The sequence below is a fragment of the Heteronotia binoei genome, chromosome 1, assembly GCF_032191835.1.
Source record: "Heteronotia binoei isolate CCM8104 ecotype False Entrance Well chromosome 1, APGP_CSIRO_Hbin_v1, whole genome shotgun sequence".
Taxonomy (NCBI): Eukaryota; Metazoa; Chordata; class Lepidosauria; order Squamata; family Gekkonidae; genus Heteronotia; species Heteronotia binoei.
Window position 1 is genome coordinate 154,061,848 of NC_083223.1, and position 21,034 is coordinate 154,082,881.

The window sequence follows — 21,034 nt, forward strand, 5'->3', positions numbered from 1 at the left end:
GTGGAGTACAACCACTTAATCCTGAAAGAATCATGGCTGTTTATTGTATCACTAAGTCAGGGAATTCCATGTCTGCTTGCCTGTTTAGAACCCTAAATGCTATTTGTTTTCTTCTGAATATTTAACTTTCCTTTAAAATGAAACATTAATTTTGGATGCACCCTTTAGCATTTTATAACACCATCCTGTTGTTAAAATAGTGTCTAATGAATTAAAATTATTAAATATATCATATTCCGCAGCTAGCATTTAATGTTGTTTGCCCTGTTATCTAATAACATTACAAATATTTTGATAGTTTTTAAAAAATCAAACATGCGATCTTTCTCAGAGTAAAGTTATAAATTACATAAAACTACATAATAACATTGAGGTGTTTTCCACAGAATATACTTACTTGCTTTCATGATTGCTGCTGTGGCTGCCAATACACTGAATCAGCAACTTGGCAGGTTTTCCTGTATTTATCCCATCCCCAGTCCCCTGTCAGTGGCCATTCCCTTGCCTTGTTTTTTCAGGGTTTTTAAAAAGCAGTAAATATCATTATATAATAACCCAAAGCAGGTTAAAACAACACCTTTTTCCCATCTATTTTATCCTCACAACCCTGGGATAAGAAAGTTAGGCTCAGAGAAAGTGTCTAGTCCCAAGCCACCAGTGAGATTCCATGGCAGAGTGAGGATTCAAACCTAAATCCAATGTCGTCGTCTTCTAAATCCCCCTCCCAGTTGTTGTCCCACTCAAATATGGGAGAGAGATCTGGGGGCCCAAGCCTCTGAGACAAAATAGCAAAAACTTTGATGAATACCTGTTTTAAGCGCATATGGTGGAACATGTCACTGTCAAAAGAGCTGAAGCTAGATTCTCTAAACATAGGCTGAAACTGACACAATTTTATCTTGTTGTGAAAAAATCTACTTCAGTTTGAACCATTCTAGGCTATCAGACAGCCCCTGCTGAAGCGACAGGATCCCGGCAGCGGTCAGTGGTTGCCCATTCACACTGCTAGCCCAGCTCAAACATGGACCCAATGTGGAAAGGGTTGTCTTTTTAAAAAAGGCCCCAGTGTGTGCGCTCAATCAGAGAAGCACACAAGTGCTCCTCAGAGAGGAGTTAAGAACAACCCCCCCCCCTCTTTGCTGGAAACGGCTTGGCCCGATCACACAGCTCTTCTGCTTATGAGTCACCCTGGGGCATTCTAACAGTAGCCAATTATGCAACCTGCATCTGATTCAGGGGGATGCTACTGGGAAAATCTAGGTAGGTTTTTTATGTGAATAGGAGGCGTCTGGAGATGGGGTGAGAGTGGGTGCAGCTCAGAGGGCAGATGTGTTTGTGTGATCGTGCATTTTTAATCCAAATGAGAGGTGGGGATAGGTCGGGGCAGATCTCCTGTGTGAAACCACCCTCATTGTGGAATACCCTGACTCCAAGCTCACAAACGTTTTTGGATGTAAAAGCTGTAAGGCCTCTCATACAACTGGTTAATGAGGATGTCTTTGCACAAAAAACAGGTCTTCTAAAAATGAAACATTTTGCACCAACAAATCCACTTCTGAAGAAAGAAGGCAGTATCCACAATGCTCTATCAGTGCTGGACCCACGTAGAGATGGATACCATAACGTGTATAAAGTCCTTGCAGCTGCTGTAACTTTTGAAGCATCTACAGCTACATGCAAGGCAGCATCCTCTTGCCTTACTTGCATTTTAAAACAACAGAGGCTGTCAATGTCCCATATTTGGAAACACAATCTGGTACTGCTAGGTTATGAGGAAACACTCACAAAAAACATTGATATGAATGCTTTCACAGAAAAAAATTGTGCCCAGTTACGCAGACTTAAACTGTAATAGGCTGAGCCTGAGAAAAGCAATTTAATTGTAACCAGGTCCTAGAACCAGAAATATTGAGTGACAAAAAAGACAAGATCTGTAATGATTAGTGGTTTTGATACAAGTATGCAACACTTCTGAGTGATAAATGACTTATCTTCATTAAATCTGTAGTGGTTGGTTAGCATCTTAGTGATAAACCAGAAGCATTAGTGGTATTCATTATATCTGTAATGGTAGCATCTTAGTGATAAGCCAGAAACATGTTTACTTGTCTTCAGTATATCTGTTATGGTAAGCATCTTAGTGATAAGCCAAAAACATTTTAATGTATTACACAAGATCTGTAATGGTTAGCCTTTTTAAAATAAAGCCAGGGCTTTTTTTGAGCAGGAATGCACAGGAACACAGTTCCAGCTGGCTTGGTGTCAGGGGGTGTGGCCTAATATGCAAATAAGTTCACACTGGGCTTTTTCTGCCAAAAAAGCCCTGAATAAACCTGAAACATTTTTGAGTGATAAATGACTTGTCTGCATTATTTATTTATTAGTCTTAAGCATAATTGATGGCCCACAAAAAAAATTGGTCCCCCCCAAAAAAAGAAAATTGGTAGCCCACAAAAAAATGTGCCCCACCAAACAAAAATCCTGGCTATGACCCCCACTAAATGAAAAATCCTGACTTCTGACCTGTCCTTGTTTTTAAAGGTTCAGTCTGTAATCTTGACATTGGATTGAGGGAATTGCGGGAAGAGGGGGGGGGAGAGAGATGACTAGAGGATCCATCCATGTAGAACCAGCTTTTACTTTTTTCCATGGTAAGTTGGTACGCAGCATGCTTTGAGATTGCTGACATTGATGCCTGCTAAACTGTATGTGTTAACCTCAGCAGAACATCACTTGCTGGTTTTTTCCTGGCCTGCTTAGCCATAACCAGGGCCAGGGCTTTTTCTGCCCTGGCTCCAGTCTGGTGAAACATGCTCCCACCTGAGTTCACTTGTGGGATCTACTGCAGTTTTGCAGGGCACAGAAAGCATAGCTGTTTCGCCAAAGTTTTGACTGATGCAGCGGACACCCAATTATTCCGCCTCCCCTGCTGAAGCTTCTAGATGCACATTGTCCACATAAACCCAGACCTCATTATCTGTTTTACGACCAACTGCTTCCAGTGACTCCAGACTGCAAATTTTATTATCTTTGTACTACCTGCTTTTGTTTTATTTGTATTTGTTTTAGTGTATAACTGTTTTAATGCCTTTGTAAAACTGTCCTTGGGAGGACAGCTATGGCGAACCTGGACAGTATAATAAAAAGTAACGACATCACCCTGCCAACAAAAGTCTGTATAGTCAAAGCAATGGTATTCCCAGTAGTAATGTATGGCTGTGAGAGCTGGACCATAAGGAAGGCCGAGCGCAGAAGAATAGATGCTTTTGAGCTGTGGTGCTGGAGAAGAATCTTGATGGTCCCTTGGACTGCAAGAAGATCAAATCAGTCAGTCCTAAGGGAAATGAACCCAGACTGTTCCCTGGAAGGTCAGATGCTGAAGCTGAAATACTTTGGCCACCAATGAGAAGGTAGTACTCACTGGAGAAGATCCTGATGCTGGGAAAGACAGAAGGCAAAAGAAGAAGGGAACGGCAAAAGATGAGATGACTGGACAGCGTTACTGATGTAACAAACACGAATTTGAGCAGACTTCGGAGGATGGTGGAAAACAGGAGGCGTGACTTTGTCCATGGGGTCGCAAAGAGTCAAACTCGACTGTGCGACTGAACAACAACAAAACTGTTGTCTGTAAACCGCCTTGAGCTTGCTTGCGATGAGGGCAGAATTTAAATAGAACCAAACAAATAAACACGGGTTTCAATATTTCTTTAGAAGACTTATGCCACCCTTTCCAGAAGAAATGCTCAAAGTTAGGGGAGGGTCGGTGGCTCAGTGGTAGAGCATCTGCTTGGTAAGCAGAAGGTCCCAGGTTCAATCCCTGGCATCTTCAAAAAGGGTCCAGGCAAGTAGGCTTGAAAATCCTCAGCTTGAGACCCCGGAGAGCCGCTGCCAGTCTGAGAAGACAATACTGACTTTAATGGACCATGGGTCTGATTCAGTATAAGCTTCATATGTTCATATATGTTCATAAAGTTCTATGTAGGTCGTAGAACAAGACACAAGGATCCCGCCGCCTAGTTACAGCAACTCAGCAAGCATTCTCCGCTATCCACCAACAACGGAACGATCTAGGCTAATTTTAATACAGCAAAACAAGTACGGCTTTCAGCCAATCATGTACTCGACAGAACGATGACGTAGAATCTGAGCGCGGAATCGGGAGGGACGCTACGTCAAAGGGGGACGGTTGCTGCGCGCGCGAGCTTCCTAGCTGTAGGCATCAAGTGGCGGGGTGGTTGTGGCGTTGGTGGAACAATGTTACATTCCGTCCCCGGTTCCCCTCATACTCCAAGCGGCGGCGGGTCGTGCCGAAGAGGCCTCCGGACGGGAGGTAGAAAGAACCCAGCCCTGGCTGTATCGTCATTCAGTTCGCCGGCACTCTTCTCTCCGGTTTCTAGGAGGAGCTCCGGTGCCTTCTCTGCGCGGTGAGTGCTGGCTGTGGATTAGTTTTTGTATCCCAACTGGGAAGAACCTAAATACGCACGCCAGGCCAGGTGAAAGGCATGTCAGGCTGTCACGTCAGAACATTTCGTGTCTTGATTGTCTGTCCCGAGTTCTAACCAGTGGTCGGAAGATGCTTTTGTATAATGTGTCAAGGCGCTTCCGACAAATGGCAGCCTTATAAATTAATGACCGCCAAAGGAACCTCACTGTAGTTTGTCATTGCTCTGATCTTTTCATTAAGATGCTTTCAGGGATAGTCTTTTTATCCCAGATGCCTTTGTTACTGAATTGTGTAAGAAATGACAATCTTAACCGGATGGATGCTGCATTGTTTACAGTAATTTAAGTCGTGTTTTTAGTGGGGATCTGTAGTAGATTGGATTAAGTGAAGATATTCCAGCAATAATAAATTATTATAACAATGATTTATCATTAAACAGTTACTAAAAGAATAATGCTAATTAAATGAGACAAAAATACTGAACATGGCACCTCTTTTGCTCAGAGGTACCCCCGCAAGAGTTCTCCACCATCCCTCAAGAAGTGAAATTGTCAGCTATGATGTGAAAGCCTTTGGCCCTTCTTTGCCAGTGAAAGTAATAGAAGCCTTACGAATGGCTGATGGTGAGTGATTCAGTCTTTCAAGAGATATTACTTGTGATCAACTGAGGTACCACTGGCAGTGTTATTTTTATTATTTATACTGTTACAACATTTGTTCAGTTAGTTATTTTACGTGATCACAGTCTGACAATGGTATTAGGTACACAGATTGCCATCTAGTATAATGTAAAGTGCCATTGGAGATTTTGTTAACAAAACCTTTGATACATTATTGCTATAAATTTGTTCTTCCTTTTAGCTGAGGACTTTGTGAGTGTACAGCTGGATGAAAGTGGATGGGCTTGGCTCGTCTATAGAGACAGATTGATTATTTGGAAGATGAGTCAGTCATCAGTTGCTAAGGTAAATCAACAGTAAAGGTAGTCGCCTGTGCAAGCACCAGTCATTTCCGACTCTGGGGTGACGTCGCATCACGATCTTTTCATGGCAGACTTTTTTTTTGGTTTGCCATTACCTTCCCCCGTCATCTACACTTTCCCCTCAGCAAGCTGGGTACTCATTTTACCAACCTCAGAAGGATGGAAGGCTGAGTCAACCTTGAGCTGGCTACCTGAACCCAGGTTCTGCCAGGATTGAACTCAGGTTGTGAGCAGAGAGCTTGGACTGTAGTACTGCAGCTTTACCACTCTGTGCTATGGGGCTCTTTGGTAAATCAACAGTAGGCTGTACCTAATGTAGATTTTTGTGCTGATCCTGTAGATCTTTAAAATAAAAAGTTTAAACAGCAGAACAATAAGCAAGCTCAGAACCCCACTAAAGTTTACTTATTTATTGAAAACATTTTTATGCCACCTCCTACCTGATTAAGGTCCACAAGTTAACAGACATAAAAACATTAAACATTTGAGCAATTAAAATATAGCTAAAGCATAAAATTCAGTTAAAATTAATAAATAAAACTAGAAGGAAAGACCAAAACTGTTATTGGGGGTATGCCAGATGAAACAAAAAGGTATTCAGCTGGTGAAAGACACCAATACTGGGAAACAGACAAATCTTTCCTGGGGAGGGTGTTCGAAAGATTTGGTACCATAACAGAGAAGGCCCTCAATTAGGTAGTCCCCTGTCTGGCCTCAAATGGGAGGGACAACAAAAGCAGGACCACCAAGGATGACTGAAGTGAGTGGGTAGGTTCATATGAAAGAAGATGGTCCTTAGGGGGTATGTTGGTCCCAGGTTGTATTACGCTTTAAAGAAAGTTTTGTGCATTCTTTTTGAACCGTTAATTAACATGTTAATATAATATATATTCAAAAAATAATGAAAGGAATGAATGAATATCCAGGATTATTCATTATTTCTTGGAAGAAGACATGCTTGATTTTAAGGAGATTACTAAGTAAGTGCACTTAAGACTGCATCCTTTAAATCTTAGAAGCATAGAGTTGGAAGGGACCTTCCAACTTCCCCCCCCCCCCCGCCCCCAGGCACAATGCAGGAAACTCACAAACACTTCCCCCTAAATTCACAGGATCTTCATTGCTGTCAGATGGCCATCTAGCCTCTGTTTAAAAACCTCCAAGGAAGGAGAACCCACCACCTCCCGAGGAAGCCTGTTCCATTGAGGAATCGCTCTAACTGTCAGGAAGTTCATCCTAATGTTGAGCCGGAAACTCTTTTGATTTAATTTCAACTGATTGGTTTTGGTCCTACCTTCCGGGGCCATAGAAAACAATTCCACACCATCCTCTATATGGCTTATAGAGTCATATACTATATCTTAGTAGAAATGTGCAATATAGTTTGTGTGGCCTGTTCTTAACATTGCCAAAATTCACCTATTCCATTAGGTAAATTTGTTTACAAAGAATATGGTTACCTAGTTAAATGAAAAATTTGCTTCATTCCACAGCAAATAGATTTACAGCACATTCTTGCACATTACTCCACTCTTATACCATTTATTTCACTGGGCTTAGACCAGAGTAACTATCATAGCAGTGCGCTCTCAGACTGTCATGAACAGCTACTGATGTGACAAACCTGTGTATGGACAGTACCACTTTAAACTGCAAGTGAGGGATCACATGATGGAATGCTCATTTGTATTAAAAAGGGTCCCACATAAATGAAACTGCTATGTTATGGAGAAAGTGAGACTAGAATCCCTCTCTGTGCAGAGCAGCAATAGCAATCAGTCATGGAAAATTTCATCTGTAGTAGTTCAGTAGGCAAAGATGTTTGCCATAGTAACTACTGTTATATGAGAACTGGACCTTAATGAGGCTTCTCTGTTGTGGCTAAAATGAAATTTTTGTGCTCCCCACATTGAGAACATTTGTATTTGTCTTTATAGATGTTAAAATTAGATTTGTGTTGTGATGGAGAAGCATAAGAAATTTGTGATTCCTGTTGTACTTTCATCTCTGTTGAATTCTGGTTAACTTTTGATAGTACCTTCTTGAAATATATGACCTAATAAAAAGGATGCGTGTATCATGTTCAAGATAGCTTGGAAAGTAAGATCAGCATACTTGTCCCTATGTTGGGATGAATTAGGAATGAGTAGCAACTGGAATAAAGGTTGTTTTATGAATAACATGAAGAGGAAATTACCAACAACAATTTTATTGCTAATGTTTAAGAGCAGCAAGAATAGTACAAAAATTGTAGATAAAATATATGGATATATAAAACATGTTACACTAAAAAAATTTCACAGTCAGAATAAATTTCAGTGTTGAAAATATAGAATCATAGTACTCGTAAATAACAAAACTGAGGAGATCCCACTATACCTTAGTTAAAGATCTCCTACACTTCAATGCCAGATAGGTTTTAGGCTATATTTTGTAATATAAATATATTTTTCTGATCTGAAATAACATCACACCAAAAGATATACTTGTGTTTGTGTTGCAGCTAACTGTGTGCAAGGAACTGCAGTTGCCACCCAGTGACTATCTGCAGAATTCAAGTTTAGTAGCAATATCTTGTCTTAATCCCCCTGGTGAAACATCTTTACAGGTGAATAATTTCAACTAATTAACTATTGGAAATTACTTGTAAATGCAGTTTGTCCTGAAATCATTTGGAAATGATACTTGTAATGCAGTCAGAAATTATAAGTTCAGTAGTAGTTTTTACTGAATGTGTCCTTTTATGCTATAATGTGATTATATTGATTTTCAGTCTCTAAAACGATCTGCTTTTAAAATAAGAAACTGCAGTTTCTTCTGGAAGAAAAATAAGCACAGCAAAATTTGAACTAAAGTTCTGTTGTCTGTCTAAATACTGATTAGGATTTCTTCCTAAAGGAGAAGGAGTTTGCAGCTCAACTTAATATTTAAATTACTTTGAAACAGAACTGTATATGTGGCAGCTTTGTTGCACTGCTGAAATTATTTTATTAGAAGTTCCTCACCTTGTCACATAACTGTGGATCCCAGTTCACCCTGTCTGGGAGCCATTACACTGAAACGTAAGTTTGTACTGCAAAAATGCCCTGGAACTCATGAGTACATACCCAATCTGTATCTTTCTTTCTGTCTTTGCAAGTATGTGTCAGTAATGGTTGCCACCTGTGAAGGATCAATACGCTATTGGCCAACTCTCGTGCATGAAAGTTCCTTTACTGAAACATTTGTAGACTTTGGAGGTGCTCTCTGCAGTTTTCTAACTGCTGTAAAGGTAAAGTAAAAACTGTAAGGTCAAATACTTCCTGCAACTTTTATTTTAAAATTCCATAAAATCTGGATTACTTCTTGTCATTAATGAAGGCTTGATCTAGTAATCTGTAAGCAAATGGTCATAGTTCTTCCCCTTCCCCAGCAGTCCCTTCTAACCCTGGGAAGATTAATTTCAAGGTTGTAAGACCTACATGAGGTCATAGCTACATGGGTCAGGGGCTGCACTTATGAAAAGGAAAGGAGGTACAGATTTTGCCCTCTTCGCTGCAGTCCCCTGACCCACATAGTTATTATTTTGCATGGTTCCATTACCCCCTTGGAATAGATCAATTCTGACATATATATGTCCTTGTGATGTTGCCCCCCCTCCCGTTGAACCCTAGGAGGTGATAGCCATATAACTAAGCTTATTCTTTTAATCTGTTAAAAAATCTTAATTATTCTGTATGCTGAATTATTGCCCACCTTCTGTGTGTGAGATTGTTATTTCTGTTTCCATTCCATTCTGTCTGAGGACGTATACATGCACACAAAAACTCACAACCTGAATAAAACTGTATTGGTCTTAAAGGTGCTATTGGACTCTTAACTTTGTTCCCCTGGGAATAAAGTTTTTTAGGGCCAGAAAGGGACTGCTGGTGATTAGAGAAAGTGGGAAAGACCCCATTCATGCAGATGACTGAATCTTACTCCATAACCCACAAGAGAATGGGGACTTCTTTATAATTTTGTAAAATTGAACAATTTAAAGCAAATCCGCATTCTGTATTCTGAAAACAAATGCAAGCTTGATGCTGTTTCTACAGAAAAGTGTTACTGGATTTTTCTTCTAAATTGGGCCTCTTTCCCCCAGGGAGTAAGCTTTATTTTATCAGCTTCAAGGAGTCAGTTTATGCGTCTGACACCAGATGGTACTGGTAAGATTCATCAGCATGGCCTACCACAAGGACAAGGCATGTTTTCAGGCATAGGCCGAAGGGTTTCTTCTCTACTTGGGATCTTGTCGCCTAGTACTGATGCTTCAGTAAGTGTTGTTTTTAAAATATTTTGGTAAATGTGCATGAAATATTAAAGCCCTCAAAATGTGAATGTTTTCACAGATTTCTGTAATGCACCAAATGTGCAATTATCATTTGTTTGTTGTTGAATAATCACGTGCTTGCCCTCAAAGAAGCATTTCTAATTTGTATAAATTGTATTTTTTTTTTGGCTCCCAAGGTTTAATATGTTGTTGCTTGGAAAATGCCATTCTTTCTCCAACTAGTCAAGTCACCGCAGTTAGGAGTGCTGTTCAGAATGTGTCACACTAGCATCTTAGCCACCTGTGACATCAGTAAAGAAGAACGCGGTATCTGTGCCTGTGTTATTTTGTAGCTGAGCCCTGCACTCCACATATTCTCATGGTCCAGTATATTGTAGCTCTTACTCCAGTACTTAGCCTGTCAAAAGAAGGACTTGCAGAGGTCGTTCTTCCTAAAAGTATGGAGAAATACCATATTGGTTTTATAATCGGGGCATTAAGCAGTTCTGTTCGTTTCTCATAGAAATGTTCAATCAATGCTTTGTATTAAATATACCAATATTTATTTATAATTGTTCTGTAATTCAGCTTTCTAGTATTCTCTGGGACAGAAAGAATTCCAGATTTTATGCAATGACCAGCTCAAATCTGCACAAATGGGAAATAGATGATTCTATAGAGCGTCATGTTCTCAGCTGGGATATGAATAGGGTGCTTAGAGAAAACATCATGGAAGCTATTTGGGTAAGAAACACTAAATTTGGAAAACAAAATATAGTATTTTATTTTTGGCATTATAAACATCTGTTATTTGCACAGGGTTCTGAAAGCAACTATGAGGAAATTAAAAGAGATGTGAACGTGCAGTATTTGGATTTGCAGCAAAATTGGTAAGTTCTTGTTAAGTTCCCCACTTGTTAGAATAACCATTGTGCCTATGTTCTGTAATATAAAATACAGTTATTGCAAAGTATATAACTAGCATTTCAGACCAGATGCATACATACTGTCAACTTGTGTGTGCAAGTTTTAAGTAAAATGCAAGATGAGTGGACAGTAATCTCTTGTGTGTTGCTTTTCAATAAATAGTGATGGAGTGGTGATTTTGGCTGCAGCCTGGCGTTCTAGCGATGAACCATGTCTCACCTACTACACTTTGACAACAGTAGAGGACAGTGGCTATCAAATGTCTGACAGTGTAAATGTGGAGGTCACACTTTATTGCCCACCTTTTCAGGTAATCCTTGTGCTAAATGAACATTTGACTTTATGTTTAAATGTTCCCAAAGACTGATTAGAAATGCATAAAATGGAGATTAAGTCATTTGGTCATGGGGGGGGGCGTTAAATGAGTACACAGCATCACATACCTTCTTTATCAAAACAGTTTTAATAGCTTGCATTGCTGCTTTTTTCCACTCGTGTTTTCTTCCTCATTTATTATGAAACTGCCTGTGGCCATATCCACAGACATACATCTGAATTGGAAGGATGAGCATTCATGACTGAAAATGGAGACTCAGCTCTAACCAGTCACCAGTACTACAGATTTCCCCCATGTTTCCATCACCCTCCCTCCCTGCAATCTCTTTTGTTCCCTGGAAAGATTAATCTTAGGGTTTGGGGTATGGACACAAGCAGATGGGTCTGAGGAGGGGCGTGAAATTGCTCCTTTTTCTGTTGAGAGGAACAATTTCAGACCTTTCTTCTCTGCAGCCTTCCTGACCCACATGGTTGTTCATCCGTGTAAATCCTGCAACCCAAGGAATAATCTTTGCAGGATCCAAAGGGACTGGGGTGGGGGGAGTTATACAAGAATTTTGGAAGAATCCATGTTCTTTCCTTTGGTTGATTAGATATAAGTTGGCATTTCCAAATATGCAAGGCGTTTCAAAAGTAACTATATCTGTGTTTAATTTTACTCTGCGTAAGTGTTAAGAAATTAAATAGTCATAGGTTGTATGAATTAGTTTGGCCTAGTTTGTAAAACATTTTTGTGATTAGAGACATGTCTGATTAAGCATTTCTCCAAAAAATTAAAAGGGGTGTGTTTTTTTATTAAATAGCCTAGTGCCTAAGATATAGAAAACAATCCAAGTACAAGCTTATGTGTGCAATACATATATTTAATACTCAGCATGCCCCCATCTGTGGATACTTTCCAGAGATTGGAGCCATGAACAGATAGTGACAGGTCTTTTTTACAAACCTGAGAAAAGCCTAGATTTACAGAAAAATCAGGTCTTCAAAAATACTTCTAGGGGAGGTTACGTAAAAGAGAAGAAATATCTTCTAGGGAAAGAATGCCATTTGGCCATTGTGGTGGTTGCTAGGCAACCACAACAGTATTGCCTTCCTTCAAACCTTGGTTTCTATCAGTAAAAGGGAAGAGGAGGGTGTGCAGGACAGTCAGGGTCAGTGGGTAAAAAAGGGACCACTTTGAATTTTGTCACCTTTATCTCAGGAGAACCCAAAATAAACCTTGTCAGAAATAATGAAGGGACTGACAGCATTTTAAAGTTCAAACCAAATAATAGATTTGTTATGTACAGAAAGGCTAGTAAGGGAGGACATAATATCAGATTATTGTTTCTAAAAATTTAAAAAATTAGTTGGCAGGCAGAAAATCCAAGCACTATCAAATAAACTCAAGAACACTTCTTATATTAGCAGGCTGATATTATAATATAACACAGTGTTTCCCTCACACTGGATAGCACTCATTCACTATAGAAAGACTTTAAAAGATAGATGGCTTCTCAAATATATCTCTGCACACTATCTCACTCACTCAGAGGATTGACTGAACTTGTGACAGATTTTCCCTTTCAGTCTCTTTCCCCTAGTAAATTAGGTATCTAGACTATAGAATTATACCCTGGGCACTAACACCCTTGAGAGAGAGAGATCTTGGGGTCATGGTAGATAACTCACTGAAAATGTCGAGACAGTGTGCGACTGCAGTAAAAAAGGCCAATGCCATGCTGTGTGTGTGTTAAATGCCATCAGGTTACTTATGACTTAAGGGACCCTATAAATTAATGTCCTCCAAAAACATCCTATCATTAACAGCCATTCACAGGTCTTGTAAACTGAGGGTTATGACTTTCTTTATTGAGCCAATCCATCTCATATTGGGTCTTTCTGTTTTCCTGAGGCCTTCAACTTTTCCTAGCATTATTGTCTTGTCTTCTCAGTGTCACAGTGTAGCCTTTAATATTTTCAGCATGAAGAACTAATATGTAAAGTAGTAGTTCCAGACTTCTCCAGCCATGCTGCCTATCTTTACACAGAAGATGAAATATTTGCTTCTTCAACTGAAACTGGAAAAATTTCTTTGCCACAGGAAAAAATTACATTCAGTGCTCAAGGTAAACATTTTTTAAAAAAACAAAACAAACCTGAACTGTATAACTGTAAAACTTCCTAATATGCTGTGATACTAATGCTGGTCTGTTATTCTCTATTACATTTTTATTTATCTCAGTATTCAGTTTTTAACTTTATATGTAAAAGGGCACTGTCAGAGCTGTATTGTATATTGTGTTTATATTAAGCTTTGGCTCCATTTCTGTCATTTTCTCCCTACCTTTTCCTCTAGTTTTGTCATATTTCTTCAGTGTTAGATACATAAATAACACAAACATTTAACAGAATAAAGCTATGGATTGGCAGTAGGCATTACATTTTCAGAGGGGCAGTTTGAGTCAGCATGAGAGAGATAAAATAAGGCTTGCAGATAACCACACAACTGGTTATATCATGGACCTTCCTCTTTATGTTCTAAAGAAAACTACTGATTTTAAAGAAATTCATACATTATAAATTGGTTAGAATAGGCTCAACTTGCACAAGCAGTGTGTTTGTGGAACTCATGTATGCAAGATGCTGATGATCCTGTGAATGGGAAGTTCCTGCTCCCTGATTTCAGCTCTTGTGAATGGGAATTCTCTGTTTCAGTGTTCCCTCTAAGCTGAGTTCGTATGAGCCAGCTCACAGATTTTTAGCCTGCATCTTACACATTTTTGTCTTAGTTCAGGAAGGATGACCCCAGAGCACACTAATTTATGCAGTAGTTCACAACTTTAATGCCAGTAGCTCACAACTTCAATGCCAGTAGCTCACAAAGTAGAATTTTTGCTCAGAAGGCTCTGCAGCTTAGAGGGAACACTGCTCTGAATTTAGCAACTGCTGCTGCACCTTCAGTATGTAAGCTTCCCAGGCGTGTCTATGTAGAAGATTTTGAGCATATAGGCTCTAAAACTGGCAGAAGGAGGAGAGAACCTTTAAAATTCAACACTGCATTGTTAAACATCACTTTGCTTAGGACAGCCATCTTAGATTCACAAGCATTAAGTTCCTGTGCTGCACACAAGGCTGTCTCTGCTTTCTTTCCAACCTTGGATCTTAAAGCGTGACTAAAACCCAGGCAGTAAGAACTGAGAGATGTAGGGCCCAGGTTTTTTGAAGTCACACTTTCAAATACTTGATGTGGTCTCTGTTATGTAAGATCCTTGATTAGGCATAGAATTTGCCTAGTAAGGCAGAATAGTACAAGGTTACTTGAATGCACAATATACATTTGAGCGCTGATGCATTCCAGAAGTGAAATCACACTGGTGCTGCCACTTCTGTTGGCTAGGTAAGCTCAACAAGATAACACAAATTGTGTTGCGTAGCAGTGGGGTCATTGCAGATGCAAGAAATGATTTATAAAGTGTCTTGTTCATTTCACATTTAAGGACTGATCTCAGAGCCCTCAAAACTGGTGGTCTTGCTTATAATAAGCTTGAATTTATTTTCACCATACAACTTGCTTTTCTTGACTTAGGAGATAGAATTTTGGGAGCAGGTTCCTGTGCTGGACTTCCTATTTTTTTCACCAGAAGAAATGGACTTATAGCTATATATTCAAGGGAAAATATTTCCTCACTTCCTGAAGACATTGAAGATTCTCTTGCTTCAGCTGTAGCTGAATCAAATTATGAGGTAATAATTAGACTGAGCACTTGTATGACTGGCAGGAAAAGTATTGTCCTGACAGGATTCACTTGGGGTAAAGATGTAATTCCTGTGGTGGCTTTTATTGAGTAATCTGGCAGGTTTGAATCTTTGGTCACATCAGGTTGTTCTTTGGGAAAAGATTATTCCTCCTGAAGGACTGATGGTTTTTGTTCTCTGTTCTTATACTTTAGGGTCCACAATTTGATGTTATTTCTGGAATGGATATTATGTCACAAGAAGATAAGACTAATTTGTTGAAAACAACTTTCTTACAATATTGCAGGTACAAAATTGTCATTCTAGATAGCAGGGTGTGTAGGTACAATATCAGCCGTGTGAAGTAATGTTAATTAAGTTATCTGCTTTGCCTTTCAAAGTTTTCCATTTGTGTATTAAGGATTGTTGGAAAACTAGCCATATCATGTTTGCAAGTTATGGAGTAACTAGACTCCTGGATACTTAGAAGGTGGCATTCCTGGCCCAGTAGGGAGTCAGAAGGAACTTTGCGCATTTAACCTGCAGGAAGGGAACAGTGGCCAGGACAGGAGCTTAATGAGCTGGGAGAAGGATTTAGGTTGGGAAAGCAGCCCCAGCACCCAGGTGTGAGCAGGTAGAGGTAATGAAAGGGGAAGTGACTAGACTAGGGTCTCATGTTAACCCATCTTTGGCACTGTGAGAAGAAGATTACACCTCTGAAGGGGGATGATGCCCGAGGATGGGAGGAGGCTTCACAGTGGCTGCTTACGTGATGTTATTGACCTTGACAGAATGATATGGAAAATTTCAAAAATTTTCTTTAGAAGTGTTAAATGCAGCACTCAGTAACTGCATTTTAAAAATTGGTAACAAAGTTGGGTTATACAGGCTGACAAATACATTGTGTCCTTATAAAAGCTAATTCATTGCAACTTTCTCTTCGCTGCAGGAATGATTTGGACAATGCACAGACCATCATTGATGAGCTCTTTCCTCCAGATGAAGATCCTGATACTGAACTGGATAAAACTGTGACCCAGATCAGTGTGAATTTAGTGGATGATTACCCTTCATCTGACCCACGATGGGCTGAATCTGTACCAGGTGAGAACTTGCTGCAAAACTGAAGTTTCAAACAACAGAATGTAAAGAAATACAAACATTGTAATATTTCATTTTGTTCAGCTTATGTTACATTTTGCCATCTTTAGTTGTTTTTAAATTGTATTGTTTTTAGAATTTATTCTAACAGGTTTTTAATGTCTTGATTGTGTCACCTGTCCTGAGCCAGCTTGCAGAGAGGGCAGGATAGAAATCTAAAATAGTAATTAATAAATAAATATCTCTAGAGTTTGGAAAGAGAGGGGTATGTGGGTCTGTTCCTGAACAAAAACTATTTTATTTTTAACACCTTAAACTAAATGCTATATTCAGATATGTCATGTTAATGTAACGTCTGGGATTGTTGCACTTTAGGTTACAGTTCGGGGACTATGTGCTCGAACGCTCTTATAAAACAGATATTTGAGTTAGGGTTTGTAGAATCCTTCGGGCTCAAGTGCCGTGTTCTACTGGAGAAAGTTTTCCTTCCAGACGTTTCTTTCTCATCTGCAGAGAACATCCTCAGTGGCGTTGCAGCCGGAGCAGGCGCTCTGACCTTGGCTGCTGTGCATTGAGTGGGGCCAGGGCTGCTAGAGAGCTGCTATTTATAGGTTGGAGGGGGTGTGATGAAAGGGCAATAGGTTTGTGGATGTGCCTATTGTTTGGTGGGGCTTCTTGGAAGGGTAGTGATAAGGAAACTGGCTGTCGAATGTGACCATTGTTCTGTGTTAATTGCTGGGATCCACCAATCTTGGTACCAGCTCTGCAAAACACCCTACAGACTATAATTTGCAGAAATTCACAGAACAACCAGCACATTCCACAGAATAATCAGCACAGTCAACAACCATCTTCCTTATCTTCACACCCCTCCCAACCCTCCCAGCAATTAACACAGAACAATGGTCACATTTAGCAGCCAGTTTCCTTATCACTACCCTTCCAGGAAGCCCCACCAAACAATGGGCACATCCACAAACCAATTGCCCTTTCATCACACCCCCTCCAACCTATAAATAGCAGCTCTCCAGCAGCCCTGGCCTCACTCAATGCACAGCAGCCAAGAAGGTCAGAGCGCCTGCTCCGGCTGCAACGCCACTGAGGATGTTCTCCACAGATGAGAACGAAACGTCTGGAAGGAAAACTTTCTCCAGTAGAACACGGCACTTGAGCCCGAAGGATTCTACAAACCCTAATGGTGTTACCAGCCGTGAAAACCTGAAATCTTAGATATTTGATATTAGATATGTAATCTCCTAACTACTTTCAAGATAGCCTAGTAAAGTTTATTGTAAATTCAAAGGAAGTTCATATGCTAAAAGATGCTTAATCTAATTGAAAATATTTTAAATTTTTATATTTAGAGAAGTGGTAAATTTGAACTGTAATTTAATTCCTCCCCTCCCCCCCAATTTTTTGTGCAGAAGCTGCTACTTTCACTCATTCATCCCTCATTCTTCTTCATCATCTGGAAAACAAGACAAAAGCACATTCTTTGTTCATTGACTTTCTTCACCAGGTAGGTAGCTATGTTCTGAAGCAGACGAGGGCAAAATACGTTTCTGGGATTTGTTTAATTTTTTTCAAGAGTCTTTGGGGCTATCCATTACAAAATGGCTTGGTGGGCAGAGCTGGTCCCAAAATGCCAACATATAAGAATTATACTATATCAGAGCACATTTGCAATGCTTGGGTGAGGATATCTTTGCTGTTTTTCCGTTGCAGACCACTTGCACAAATTGTAACTTGCCCTGCAGTTACCTGTGTGGTTTCCCTGGAAGAGGCAAATAGCAGCTTTGGTGCAGGGGGAAAAGTTAGTATATGGCTTACCCATCCAGAGCAGGGATTCATATGTGCACACATGTACCTCCTCCTTTGCATGAAAGAGAAAGTGGAGAGGAGCTGCTGCAGTAGCTTTTAAAGGGAAGGGCAAGAGAGTGTTTAAAGCAATGTTGGAGGAGGGCAGAGAATAACTTTTAATTAGTAAGAAAGTGACTGGTGACTTTCTGCCTGCTCCAGTTTTTTAGTATAGGTGCTGATACAGAGTGCAGTGTAGAAAATTATGTACATTTTTCTTTGTTCAAGGTTGGCTTGTTTGCACGTCTGCGTTGTTTTCCAGTAAGAGGGCTGCCAATGGCAACCCGGTTGTTGCTTTGTGAACATGCAGAAAAGTTATCTGCAACCATTGTTCTCAAGAACTATCACTCCAGACTGCCAAATGTAGTGAATGCTGCAATACAAATTGCTTTGAACCGAAGACAAAGTGACATACCATCTAGTCTAACTCCTGCAGATGTATTCTTTAGAGAGGTAAGTTAAAGGCACAATCATAAGCTACAATTACAGGTGAATACTTAGGTTGTTTATTAACAATATTTATAGTATGTCTTTCTCACTGGGACTCAAGGCATATTACACAGTAAATCAATACAGTCAGCAGAGTGGAACTACCAATAAACAAGGCAGTAGGATTTGGGTTGTAGACTCTGGAACTAAACAGAAATCTGAAAACAACTGATGCTATGTGAATTACGTGGGGCAGTGATGCTCTGTATTCTTGGTGCTTAGCTGGCAACATTGAGAGGGCTTCTGGAGTTCAGGCCCCACTGGTGGAAATCCTGATTGCACCTGGTTTTTGGCAACTTAGTGACACAGAGTGTCGACTGGATCGGCCATTGGCCTGATCTAACATGGCATCTCCTATATTCTTATGAACTGAACTATGTGAATAATATCTTCACATATCCTCATTATGTGAGCCTCCACACTTCTCATGGGACTAAAGATAACTATTGTTTTCCCAATGTGAAAATTTACTACCACTTTATTATGGCTAGGGGAGAAAAGGCTTGATTTTAATGATAAAAATAAAATGGCAAAAAGCTCTATCAAGTTTTGATTTGCTAACTAAAACTATTCTGCAGGTAAAATCTCAGACTCAGACTGTCTTCCGTAAAATATATTGTCAATGTAACTTTTTGGCTTTCTTTTTCAGGTGTCACAGATAGATACTATTTTTGAGTGCTTACTAGAAGAGGAGGAGCAATTCTTGAAGGAAACACCTATTGATTCAGTTGATTGTGCTGAAATGGTTATCAATATAAACAATATCATAAAGGTATTTAATGCCATAAGTATTGCAAAAAGTCCGTGCACTGACCTGGTAAACTGTGGTCATAATTCCCTTATTGAAATACTCTTTTATCTGTACATTTCAGTGTGAGAGCTCAACATTTTGCTTACATTTTTTATTTTTGGCAATGCCCTAATTTAGTAAGAAACAGTTTTCCAGAGTGTATACTGATAGCATAAAAAGGAGGAAGAAGAACAATTGTTAATTTGTAAAGATACTTTCCTGTCAACTGAATGGTAGCACTAGGAGGCAATACTGAGAGAAGGGTTTGCCTTTGTGCCTCCAGGTTTGTTGACCCTCCAGATTAACTGGTTGGTCACTGTATGAAACAATATGCTGGACTAGATGGACCACTGAGTTCTTGTAAAAAAAGATTGCAGTAGCAGTCAAAATAAGTGTTTATCTTAACAGGAAACTGAATAGAAAAAGGCGGGGGCATGGTTTAACATCTTAATTCAGGAAACACAGATATCAAATGTTTGTCAGATATGAAAATCTTAATACAGTTGATCAGCATGTAATTTTCATGTACTCTGGGTCAATCCAGAGAAGACAGGGGTATAATAAGGGAGAGACTGTTCACCAGTTGATCCTTTGATGAGTCTGGTTGAGACTTTGGGGATGTACCTGGATCTGGTTCTGCTCTAGAACCTACATCTCCAGGAGTGCTTTTTGACAGCAGTGGCTGATTTGCCAACTTTGCTTCCTGCTAAGAGAAAGAAACATGGCTATGTGATCCAGACGTTGGTAACTTCCATTATAGATTATTGCAATATACTAACGGGGGTGCCCTTGGCCATTCAGCAGAGTGATGTAATATGTCCAGAGTTACAGTCTTTTAATAAATAAATAGAACATTAAAAATAGCAAGTACTGAAAAGTAAGTTACTTTGGTCTCTTGTTGGTAAGCCACTGTGTCTTCTTTGTTAATAATTTCTAGGATATGCTGCAAGCTGCTGTCCATGAACGCCAGTCTAAAGTCTCTTTATATAAAATAAGAGAGCCCCGAGAAACAGAACCAGAGTATGTTCCATGGACAGGTAAAAATAATGAAACTGTTAAGGCATTTTGCTACTATTTTACAAAGTGATATTTCTAATTATATAATATTTACACACCAAAAATTACTTTACTTGCCACATATTGTTGCCCAAACTGCCATGATCACTAAGGCAGGAAGCTAAAATGTTAGTGTTCAATTGTTTTGGCTGGATCTGAAAGTTTAACATTCAGCCAACCTCAGGCTCTTCCACAAATAGAATTGAACCTGTTTATGCCCCCAACCTTGCCCACTGGGTCCCCAGGGGACCCAGAGAAATAGCATGAGAGGCAAAGCAGTCTGTGGTAGGAGGGGGCAATCTATAACAACGAACCTTTTGTTTCTGGAAAATCACTCTTGGATTTCTTCCTTTTGTATCTTGCATGCTCATCCTGAACACCTGGGCTGTCTGATCTTATGGTGTTCTAGTTTATAACAAGAATTGACATGGCTGTCTGCACTATAAATATGTGTGGTCCTTCAGCCACTCTTACATTACTATTTTCCTATGTAGAGTGCAGAGACAGGAGAGGATAGGTGGAGTTTGCACAAATTTGATACCAGATGCTGTGTATAAATGTGTTCCTGTGATCCAGGGCTAAGAATGTTGTAGCATAGCATCCTATACACAGGAGGCCGAAATCCGTAGTTTCCTGAAAATAACGTACAGCTAGGGTAATGTATATCAGAGGTCATTCCCAACAAATAGAGACGCTTCTTAACTTGTCCTTGAGGCTAGCATATAGCCCAGTAATTTAGACTTCACAAAATTTAGTTCTGTACAAAATATGCATCATTAATCGGGTGTGTTTCTGTGTGTGTGTTTTGTAACAACTAAAACTAACCTCGGGGGAAGAAAGATGTTCTTTCTGCTAGCTTTTATTCAGCTAGAGTCATGCTCACCTTTTTTTTCTGTTTGAGCTGACTGTTGGCTGTGGAAGTAATTAACAAGCTCTGCATATTATATTTTTGCCTTTAATTTCCCCTCATTATTGCATGTCCATATTCATTAAATATGTAAAATAGGATGGTTTTATGATACTTTTTTTTTCTTTTGTTCA

At 39.6% G+C, this 21,034-nt stretch overlaps 1 protein-coding gene across 1 annotated transcript in view; it reads left to right on the forward strand.

Moving 5' to 3' along the window:
* Positions 1-4,239: 4,239 nt before the first annotated feature.
* NUP133 (nucleoporin 133) overlaps positions 4,240-21,034 on the forward strand; it is a 37,719-nt gene continuing 20,924 nt past the window's right edge. The window contains exons 1-17 of the mRNA XM_060242874.1: positions 4,240-4,427; positions 4,952-5,070; positions 5,309-5,412; positions 7,933-8,037; positions 8,569-8,700; positions 9,553-9,723; positions 10,309-10,464; positions 10,540-10,610; positions 10,810-10,957; positions 12,947-13,091; positions 14,552-14,709; positions 14,916-15,007; positions 15,650-15,804; positions 17,226-17,320; positions 17,887-18,111; positions 18,797-18,919; positions 19,875-19,974. Of these exons, the coding sequence (XP_060098857.1) occupies positions 4,258-4,427; positions 4,952-5,070; positions 5,309-5,412; positions 7,933-8,037; positions 8,569-8,700; positions 9,553-9,723; positions 10,309-10,464; positions 10,540-10,610; positions 10,810-10,957; positions 12,947-13,091; positions 14,552-14,709; positions 14,916-15,007; positions 15,650-15,804; positions 17,226-17,320; positions 17,887-18,111; positions 18,797-18,919; positions 19,875-19,974 (2,269 nt within the window). The 5' untranslated portion in view covers positions 4,240-4,257. The remainder of the gene's footprint in view (positions 4,428-4,951; positions 5,071-5,308; positions 5,413-7,932; positions 8,038-8,568; positions 8,701-9,552; positions 9,724-10,308; positions 10,465-10,539; positions 10,611-10,809; positions 10,958-12,946; positions 13,092-14,551; positions 14,710-14,915; positions 15,008-15,649; positions 15,805-17,225; positions 17,321-17,886; positions 18,112-18,796; positions 18,920-19,874; positions 19,975-21,034) is intronic.